Source organism: Elephantulus edwardii, unplaced genomic scaffold, assembly GCF_000299155.1.
Source record: "Elephantulus edwardii isolate Elephantulus edwardi_28Jun2011 unplaced genomic scaffold, EleEdw1.0 scaffold00032, whole genome shotgun sequence".
Taxonomy (NCBI): domain Eukaryota; kingdom Metazoa; phylum Chordata; class Mammalia; order Macroscelidea; family Macroscelididae; genus Elephantulus; species Elephantulus edwardii.
The window spans coordinates 12,749,076-12,760,416 of NW_006399782.1; the positions used below are offsets into that span (position 1 = coordinate 12,749,076).

At 37.0% G+C, this 11,341-nt stretch overlaps 1 protein-coding gene across 1 annotated transcript in view; it reads left to right on the plus strand.

Annotated features, from left to right (window-relative positions):
• TMEM39A (transmembrane protein 39A) overlaps positions 1-11,341 on the plus strand; it is a 52,182-nt gene that overhangs the window by 18,116 nt on the left and 22,725 nt on the right. The window contains exons 4-5 of the mRNA XM_006884261.1: positions 3,006-3,089; positions 7,133-7,287. Coding sequence (XP_006884323.1) covers positions 3,006-3,089; positions 7,133-7,287 — 239 coding nt within the window. The remainder of the gene's footprint in view (positions 1-3,005; positions 3,090-7,132; positions 7,288-11,341) is intronic.

Here is an 11,341-nt window from a genome sequence, read left to right on the forward strand (position 1 = left end):
CATCAGAGAGTTGGACAATGACCAAGGAGGACAGAAGGAGAGTGGATGCTCTTGAGCTGTGGTGCTGGAGAAGGGTACTGAATGTACCATGGACTGCCAGGAAAACAAACAGATTCATCTTGGAGAGGATTAAACCAAGCTACTCCTTGGAGGCAAGGATTCTGGGGCTTCATCTGACATACTTTGGACATGTTGCCAGGAGGGACGGGTCCTTGGAGAGGGACATCATGCTTGGGAGGGTGGAGGGACAGCGCAGGAGGGGAAGGCCCTCTATGAGGTGGATTGATTCCGTGACCAGGATAATTGGGTTGGGAGTGTCAGAGACAGTGCGATTGGCACAGGACAGAGCAGAGTTTAGGGCTGTTGTACATAGGGTCGCTATGAGTCGCAAGCGACTCGACGGCACATAACAACAACTGGCCTCTTGGTTTACTCTAAGTCAGAATCAGTGGCATGTGGCAACAGTTTATGTATATGTGAGGATCTGAGAAATCCACCTGACCTCTTAAACAGACATGAAAAGCAGACCAAAATCTTCATAATAGTGTGAGAAAGATATTTAAAAATTGGTTTCAGTCTTTCAAAGAATATTTTATGTGTTTCTTGTGAAAATTTATTGGCAGCGTCAGGATGGATGGCGAAGAGATTGAGATTGTTCACAGTTTCCGTTTGCTCGCCTCCACAGTCCTCTTGGCACCAGCAGTCAGGAAATCAAAAAGCGTATCACGATGGGAAAGTCTGCTGTTAGGGACCTGCCTAAAGTACTCAGGAGCAACAGTGTCTCTCTGGAGACTAAGGTGCACCTGATACAGGCCATGGTATTTGCAATCGCTTGTTATGCATCAGAGAGTTGGACAATGACTAGGGAGGACAGAAGGAGAGTGGATGCTCTTGAGCTGTGGTGCTGGAGAAGGGTACTGAATGTACCATGGACTGCCAGGAAAACAAACAGATTCATCTTGGAGAGGATTAAACCAAGCTACTCCTTGGAGGCAAGGATTCTGGGGCTTCATCTGACATACTTTGGACATGTTGCCAGGAGGGACGGGTCCTTGGAGAGGGACATCATGCTTGGGAGGGTGGAGGGACAGCGCAGGAGGGGAAGACCCTCTATGAGATGGATTGATTCGGTGACTGGGGTAATCAGGATGGGTGTGTCAGAGGCAGTGCAGTTGGCGCAGGATAGAGCAGGGTTTAGGGCTGTTGTGCATAGGGTCGCTATGAGTCGCAAAGGACTCGACGGCACATAACAACAACAACAACAACAAGGTTACCATTCAATAATTTCTACATGAAAAGTTCTGTCAAATTGCTTATATCCTTCTCAGTGCATGAACATTCTTATTTCTTCTATAGGTGTTTATTTTCATTAATTTCATTTCCTTGCCCCATGATGTGTTTCTGTCTTTGTTTAAAAAGAATTGTTTACTGTTTGGTCTCATAGATGATTTTTTTTCTTTAAAAAGAGTACAGTACTGATTGGTAATAACAAAAATTTTATTTCTTTTTGAGTAAATTTGTAATTTGTTTTGGTTTTTTTTTCCTTTTGCATTTTTAGGAATATGAAGTTCTGTTGCACATCTCCTGTGGCCCTGATTAGATTAGTCAGTAACAGTAACTAGGTAGTACCTGGTTCTTCTGGTTTTAGGGTGGATGGAGCTATTTACAATTCTTAATTCACTTGATTATTCCTGAAATAAACTGTTAAAGAAGTCACTTTTCATATTGACTATCTACCTTTTTAGTATCATTAAAGAAAATGTCAGTGCTTTTATTTACACTAAAAATTTTGATGATTTAATACTACACTGTATAATTTTTTTGTCCTTTTTTTTTTTTTAAATCTGAATTATGCAGTTATTTCATATAGGACCTGTTCTTCATCCATGGGATTACAGTGCAGCTTCTTACCACTAGGCCACCAGAGCTCCCGAATGTTAGTTCACTGTAAAATTTCTTCTTTGTTTGACATTCTGCTAGAAACTTCTCATTTACTGGATTTTCAGGCTTTCAACAAATTTCCACTTCTACATAAATGTTACCTTAAAGCAGAAGGAACCACTATCTCCTGCCATAATCAGGAAGAGCTACTGTATAACTGAGTCCAGAATTATTTAGTTCTTGAGTTAATTTGATAAACTTAGCTTTATAACTTTGATCACCAAAGTTAAAATACTTATCAATTTTGATGGTTTCTGAGATATTGCTGCTAAAGACTCTTCATTTATTTATCACAATTGTATATACAGACTCAGAACTAGAAGGATCTATAGACAATCAACAAGTAATGCTATAGATTTCTAGAAGAAAAGATTTTATCTAACACACATTTCTAAGTCAAGTTAGGAAGAAAGATTAATTGAATGTAAGTAATGTACCAGCTAGTAGAGGCTTTAGCAAATGCCTAATAAATTAATGTAAAGTTGTATAAAAACTAACAACAGTAATTTCCTGAGGCTAGGCATTCCACTGAGTCTATTAAATTTGACACTTACTGGCCTGGTGGCAAGAAGCTGCACTGCAATCCAAAAGGCATGTAATGCAAGGCCACCAGCTGCCCTGCAGGAGGATAGGCAAGCTCCTCCCCTGTGATTAATGATTAAGTGCCTCCGAAAACCTTCTGGAGGGTCGGCTATGGCTCTTTTCTGACTTGATGGCACACAACAAAAACAACTGTAAATAAGACAATTTAGATAACTTAGTGTTGACCAAGTTCTACAGGATATCACTTATTAATTCAAAGCTGTAATCTTTATAATACAGTGAGGTGGTTTTTAAAAAAAATAAGCAGTAAATACATTTGGAATAGTTAAAAATCATATTAAGAAAAAGTAAAGCAATTTTTTTATGAAAGGATAATGAAACGGCTCTTTTCAAGATTTCTCAAATTCTCACATTTAGGTGACCTGAAAAAGACTGAGGAGGTCCTTTATTTGTATATCGTTTTTACCACTGAATACATACGCTCTATATTTCTCACACAGTTTCTTGTTTTTCTCTTACAGAATTTTCATCTCATTGATTATCACTTGGCAGCATTCATCACAGTGATGCTGGCAAGACGGCTTGTCAGGGCCCTCATCTCAGAGGTAACAGCTGCTTCCCTGTGTTCTGTCTCACCACTGATAGCTCACATTAGTCACTAGAATGGGTTTAGGGTGCACATGTACAATGTCTTATAAACGAATATTTGTTTCTAATTCCTTCATGAGTTGTACTTTTTAAAAGGCAATATGTTTAAAATTCAAGTGTGAAATAACTCAAAAGAGCTGTTAATTATTTAATTTTTTGCCTAAAAGCTTATTTTTCACTTCCATACTTTTATATATGTGCGGTAAATAGATCCTTACTTTTAGATATATTAAGAAAATGGTTCTTTCTTTAGAGAAATTCATTAACATTTTATTTGCAAGTGTTAAACAGACACAGAATGAATTTATTTCATTCTTTCAGTATAAATAGTACTTGTTTATGTCAAATTAATTTGTTGAGCTAATGTGTAAAACCATTCATAACTAGTGTTTCTACCTTATTATTGGAAAGAACTCTAACTTGAAGGCTTTACTCATTATTTTACTAATAATGCCTTGACAGTTTAGCAGTTGTCATAGGGACTTAGTTGGAGAGTATAGTTACTGTTTTTTTAAGAGAATCTGTAATTTGTATTTTAAGTATCTGACTGGTTTGAAGGATTTACACTCTATTAACCTAAAAATTGGAAGTTCAAATCCAACCAGTGGCACTTCAGAAAAAAATACAGTGATCTTATTTTTTTTTAATCAGCTTATACTTAAGAAAACCATAATGTGTGTTTTCTGCTCTGGTGGCGTAGAAAGAAGTAAGGCATTGCGCTGCCAGCCGAAAGACACAGGGTTTGAATCCACCAGCGGCTCCATGAAAGAAAGGTGGACAGTCTCAAGTGAGATCTGCTTTGAAAACCCACTGGAGGATTAGCTATGAGTAGATTCTGACTTGATGGCATGTAACAACTTTGCACACTGGTCTATGGAATTTATTCATTAACGAAAAATTAATTCTCAATGTAGAAGAGAATACTAAAACTAAATTTAGGTTCTTAATTTTTTCAGTTGTACAACTATTTAGCGCTTTTTTTTTAACATGCATTCATTGTTGGGTATTTTCCTCCCTCTCCCTCCCTTCCTTCTCTCTAGTCCACTTTGCATTTATTCCAGTTTGTTGTGATAAGTGAAAGAAACAATGTGCAGTGTTTAAAATAAGGTGGAGGGAAGGAACAGAATGTATTTGCTTGTGTATGAATAGATTACATCTAGTCACACTCCCTCATTGCCATTGAGCTAAAAGAGACTCACAGCTGACTTCAGCAGGTTTTTCAGAGGCTGTGAATCACATGAGAGAAAACGGTCCATCTTTTTCTCATGGATCAGCTGGTAGGTTTGAACCACCTGCCTTTGGGCTCGCCACTCCTATCCTCTAGGCTACCAGAATTCCATTACCCTTAGAGGACCATTTAAAAGAATAACAGATCACCTGTTTGATGACTGGAAGACACGATCAGCAGGAGAGAAAGTTTGTACTACCAACTGTTTATTTTGTGCCAGAGGAATATATTAACTACTGAAAAAAATATAACGTGTGTATTGACTCTCCTAAAATATCTAAATTTGATGGATATGATCCATCATAAATCTATCTTTCCTTCTACTTATTAAAATGTTTACCTTTTTTTTTCTCTCCTTGCTTATATCACAGAAAGAATCTCTACTTGAGAAAGAACAATCTTTTTTATGGAGAGGCTGGAGGTAATTAATTCAGAAAGTTAAATACTATTCAAAGAGGAATCGCTCTCTAGCTAGCTAGCTACTTTATTCACCTCCAGGCCAACTCTATTTTGATACTTCTTCCACAGAGCAAAAATCAACTATTCTTTGATCAAACTGAAACAGTTCTCTCTTTTTTTAAAAAAAAAAATTATTATTTTGCGTGTGTGTGCTGTCAAATTGGATCTGACTGCTACAGGAGGAGCGTGTCCCTCCTTCTCCAGCAGAGCATCTGGTGGATTCGAACCACGCACCTCTGGGACTGCAGTGTAGCTTCCTGCCACTAAGCCACCACAGCTCCCTAGCAGTTCTCTCTCAAAAACAATTTTTTCTAAAAGAATAGTACATTTTATTGAAAAAAAATTAAAAATTCTAAAGTACAGTGTATAAAATGGATATTATAATACTGTTATATTTCCTTCTAATTTTGTATGTAAATATGTGTATATGTATAGATAGATAAAAATGTGATAAATGTATATTTATTTGAATATATCTGGTACTTTATACAGTTTATATCCTGAACTTTTCACGTAACATTGTATGACAGGTATCTTTCTAATCTCCGCTTGCTTGTCCTTTAGTTCTCAACTTAAATATTACTTTTTCAGAGAAGCCTTCTCTCAGAGCTTTTTGGTGTTTCTCCATAGCAACCTGGTGTTTTTCTGTAGCTTTCACATTACAATTGTAAAAGTAATTGCTTTTGTAAATTTCACATGAGTCTTTCCCAGTTAGGCAGCTTCATAAATACAGGGATCTTGTTTGTCTGGGTCATCACCGTGTCCTCAGAATTTGATACAGTATCTGTCACCTAGCACAATGATTAAATACTTGAGTTTTGAAATAAAACAAATGTAAATTTTGCTACCGTGGTGACATTGGAAAAAAGCAGTCTTTCACTTCTAACTCTGTTCTTTTGAGAATAGAGCTAATGGAATAATTCCACTGGCTTAAATACCTTTTACACATAAAGCACATGGAACTAATTGCCCAGCCATGACTGTGAGTATTTTTAGCCATTGCCATAGTTAGACTTAAGCAATTTAGAATAGTTTCACTTTTCCTGCTTTTTCACACATTTATGTAGCTATATATACCATATATATCTAAAACAAGTTGGGAGTTATGGTGGCCTTGTGGGAAGAAGCTGTGCTGCCATCCCGAAGCCATGGGGTTCAAATCTACTAGTGGGAATAACAAATGCCAAAGTCTGAGGGGAAAGTACTGCTGACATTGATGGTTAAAGTCATTTTGTCTGGGCCTTGATTCTCAGTGTCTTGGCTATAATGGTCTAATTTGGCAGTTATGTAATGATGTCATTATCCTCCTTTTTAATATTAGGCTAATTTTCCCATAATGACTTGATCTTTGGGGTTTACTATATGAATGCAGAGTATATATAAAAAATGTTCTATGTTATGTAATCTTTAATCTAGAAATGGGTATATAAGGAGAATTAAAAAGCTTTCTACAAGGGGAGCTCTGGTGGCCTAGTGGCAAGGAGCTGCAACTACAATCCCAGAGGCACATGGTTCGAATCCACCAGATGCTCTGCCAGGAAAAGGAGGGACAGTCTCCTCCTGTACCAGTCAGATCTGATTTGACGGTACACTCACACAAAAATTTAAAAAAAAAATAAAATAAAAATAAAAAGCTTTCTACAGACCTCTCCCATTGACTATTTTTTGGGTGGTTTTTTTTGGGCTTTTTTTGGTCTTTTTGTGTTCTGATACTGTTTCAGAGGCTATAGGAATACACTATTTTTTTCTGATTTTTTCTGATTTTCTCCTTCTTTGTTCATTTGGGGGGGAAAAGGTGTTAGTTCATGCTTAAACAGATGTGTCTTCTTACTACAAGTCAGTTTTAAAAATTTGAGATTAAAGAATATTTGAAAAGCTGTGTTTTAAAGAATTGGAAGGGATTATGAATTATTTGCAAGTTTGCAAAAAGTATTACTTATATAGATCTTCCAAAGAAGACCTGGCTGTTTTGTTCACATTTCAGTAATTTATTAATCAATAATCCGGGGGGGAAACCCCCAAAAAACCATTAAACATTGATGAATCAAAGTAAAAATAGAAGCATTGTTGCTGCTGTTGAGCGTGTTAAGATCTAATGGGGAGTAAACCAAGGAGCAATTCAGTCTTCACAAACAAGGATGGTCGGAGGGGATGGGGCCAGCATTTTCTCTCCTTCTCTTCTTCCTTTTTTTTCAGCCTTTATCTACCCCTTTCTTTCAGCACCATTTGGGTTTCATTATACTTGCTTGAGTCAAAGTACTTTTAAATAAGATCTTTTATAAAATGTTTCTTTTGATGATTCCACACTTTTAGGCCACTAAGGCGAGTGCAGCGTCTATGATTCACTACATGGTTCTGATATCAGCTCGATTGGTGCTACTCACTTTGTGTGGATGGGTGCTTTGTTGGACTCTTGTCAATCTCTTCCGAAGCCATTCAGTCCTCAATCTCCTTTTCCTTGGCTACCCGTGAGTACCCCAATTTTTATAATTTTACTGGTAATAAAAGTAGAATAATCTCATAAACTAATAATATTTAAGAAATATACATGAGAATACTTCCTTAAAATATTTAGGTAATGCAAGAGAGTAGTGTTAAAGAGGGAAAATAAAGTTCTTCAGATTTAAATCAAGGGTTCAGAAAATTGGAGAATCAGAGAATAGAGTGACTATCTAAGTTATATTCTATGATGAGATACATTCGATCCAATTCTGGATAACAAGATAGAATGTTGCAACAGTAGGCATAAACTGGAACTGTCCCAGAAAACTGGAAAATGTGACTCTCCTCCAAATGGAGAACATTTTAATGAGTTCTTTTTATTTTTTTATTAGTTATTTTTGCCAAACTGAGTGAATTATCTTAGTTAGGCTTTTTGTTTAGTCAAATTACATTAATTTTGGTATTTATAGGGGACATGTGAAAGAAATATGCCATAGCCAAGCCCTGTAGACATTTTTAGAAGTGCAGTAGAGAGCAATTCATTAGAGAAGGAGAAAATATTCTCAGAACACATATAATAAAGGTCTTGTAGCCAAAATATATGGAAAGCTCTTAAAAATAGTAACAATTAAAAGCTCTTCAACAATAAGAAAATAAACAACCTATGGACAAAAGTTCTGAACAGATGTTTAGATTACAAGTAAATGTTATGGTATGTGCTGTCAAGTCACCTGCCACCCATAGCGACCCATAGTGACATATGTACAGCAGCTCTGAACTCTTCCCTGTCCTGAGCCAGTCTCACTGACTCTGACACACCAATCTCCATTGCCCCAATTATTGTATCAATCCACCTCATCCGGGGTCTTTCTCTTCTGCACTGTCCCTGTGTCCTTATGAGCATGAAGGTCCTTCTCTGAGGATTGGTCCCTCCTGGTCACATGCTTAAAATATGTTTGATAGAGCTTCAAAATCCTAGTCTCCAAGGAGAAACTTGGTTTTAACCTCTCCAAGACAGACCTATTTGTTTTCTTGACAGTCGATCGTATGTTCAAGACTCTTCTCCAGCATCACAATTTGAAGGCATGAATTAAAACATAAATAAGATAGCGTCGCATGCCTCATAGAATAGCTAAAATCCAAAACACAAACACCACCAAATGCTGGAGATGATGTGATGTAACAGAAATTTGCATTCATTGCTGGTGAGAATACAAATGGTGCAGTCTTGTTAGAAGAGAGTTGTGGTAGTTTCTTGCAAAGATAAACATGTGCTTACTCTATGATCTAGCAGTTGTACTCTTTGATATTTTCAACTTAATTTCATTGAAAGCTTAGGCCCACACAAAAAAACTATCCACATGTGTATGGCAGCTTTGTTGGTAACTACTCCAAATTAGAAACAACCAAGTTGTTCTTTAAAAAAATGATGGATGAACAGATTGATTTATCTTAAAATTGGATATTTCAGTGATAAAAAGAAATGATATCACACTCTGACAAGATATGGAAGAACATTAAATGCATATTACTAAGTGGAAAAAATAAGTTTGAAAATGCAACAGCATATTATCTGATATATGACATTCTGGAAAATAAAAAAACTATAGCAATAGTAAAAAGATGATTTAGAGGGAAGTGTAAGAGGAATGAATAGATGGAGTATAAGAGACATTTCATTATTCATAAATAGAGAAACTATTTATACAATACTGTAATGATAGATACATAACATACATTTTTTTATACCCCATTGACTGAAACACAGGGTGGGTCCTAGTATATTTCTTTGATAATATGTCAGTATATTGGTTTATACTATGTAGGGAACCTTGGTACCCCTAGTGGCAAGAAGCTGCACTGCAGCACTGTTCACTGTTCAGGGCTACCAGCTGTGGTAGGATGAGCTATTGATAAACCAATTAATTATTGGAGGATTAAGAGGGGAATGCTTAATCTCATCCTTAATCTCATCAGAGCCCTAGTTGAATATGAAAGAAGTTTCCCTCAGGTGTGGCCTGCAGTATTTTTTTTTTAGTGTAAATACATTTTCTTTTTAGACAACCTAGGACTTTTTTTCCTTTAAAAAAATGCCTCTGCTCCAAATAAGTCAACATCAAGATTCAACGAAGAGCTCAAGATGTTATCAGTCCCATGTGTTGATGAAAAGCAGCAGCCAGATAAAATGACTGGTGATGGATCCAAATAAGTGCCAAATTTGTTAATATTTCTCCATTTCTAAACCATCCTTAAAGAAAATCATGTATGGAGTCACATCATCCTCAAGGTATTCCAGCAGAGCAACCATGCCGTCTGGATTCATGTTTTCACCAATAAAGAACTGGTAGTTTTTTAAATTAGCAAGTATGTGCTTGATCTGTTCTGTAGCCCGTCATAAAAGGTTTTACTCTTTCTGGTTTCTGTTCGTCAAGTTTGCTTTTGATTGATTTCATGTAATCCTTGATGTACTAATTGTACTAATTCTTTTGTGAAGCTGGTTTCCTGCAAGTGATGGTTCATGACGATGTCAACACCAGTGATTACTGTGCTTTCAATTCCTTCACAATCGGTGCCTTTATCCGAGGCATATCCACCAATCAGCAAGTCATCAGTGTTACCCTCTGTCCTCCTGACCATCTTCCCCCCCCACATCTAGGCACAGTCCGTCCGTGATCTCCCAGATTTTGTAGATGATGGAGAACATCTCATCATGGCCAATGAGATCCGGGTAGATGATCAAGATGGCAGTGATGCTAGCTGATTAGGAGCCAGAGCTCTGAGTGGGCTGGGGTGGCGAGTGGGCGGGAAAAGGCCTGCAATATTTTTATCTTACTAGAGATAAAGAGAAGAAAATGACGGGCTGGAGGACAAAGTGACTCCTAGTACCACCAAGAAATAATCATCAGGAGCATCTTCTTGGACCTGGGATCCTGCACAGTGAAGCTCCGTGAAACCAGGAAGGCCAAAAGAATGGATAGAGACTTCCTTAGAGTTGGCACCTGAATTTGGACTTCAAGCCTCCTAAACTGTTTTAGAGAAGAAATTCTTAAAACAACTATGAGATATCATCTCACCCCAGTAAGAATAGCAAAATTTAACAGAACAGCAAACAAAAAATGCTGGTGAGGTTGTGGAGAAACTGGAGCTCTTATTCATTGGTGGTAGTGTGAAATGGTGCAACCACTATGGAAGTCAGTATGGTGCTTTCTCAAAAAGTTGCAAATAGAAATACCATTTGACCCAGCAGTTACACTGCGAGGAATATACTCTAAAGAAACCAGAACTGCCATCGAAGCCGACATATATACACCTATGTTTATTGTGGCTTTTTTCACAATAGGAAAGAGTTGAAAACAACCTAAATGCCCATCAACAAATGAATGGATAGAGAAGCCGTGGTGTATTCACAAAATTGAATACTCTGCATTGGAAAAAAAAAGGAGCTCGTGCAATATTCAAAATGGGTGACTATGGAGGACATTATGCTGAGTAAAATATCTCAATCACAAAAGGACAAATACTACATAGTGCCACTGTTGTAAAACAGGATGGACATGGGGTTGGGGGAGATGGTGAAAGATGGGATAAATTATGTATATTACATTGAAACAGATGAGGGAGAGAACTGTTTAGAAGGGATATGTGATTAGGTATTATTGTCATGACAGGAGTCCAGAACGAAGGCTGCATAGTGAAGTAGACTTTGGGGGAGGGATTGTATAACAAAGAATTTTTCTTTTACTTTTCAAAGAGAAGAGCGAACTAGAGAAGGGAGTTTGGGCAGGGAGAAAAATGCAACAAGGACTGAATGGAAATCCAAAGTCTCTGTAAGCTTTCATTAAAATTAATTTTAAAAATAAATTAAAAAAGAGCATAAATTCTTGTTTGTTAAAGTGATCCACCCATAAGATCTCTGTTCAAGCAGTATTAGATACAAAGATGGAATTTAATACCATGGGAGGAGGGTGCTGCTCTAAAAGATAACCTCAAGTATGGATGAGGTTTTCAGGTTAGATAATGAATCTGGAAGAGGTTTTTTTTTTAATTTTTATTAAATTTTATTCATTTTAATGAACATTT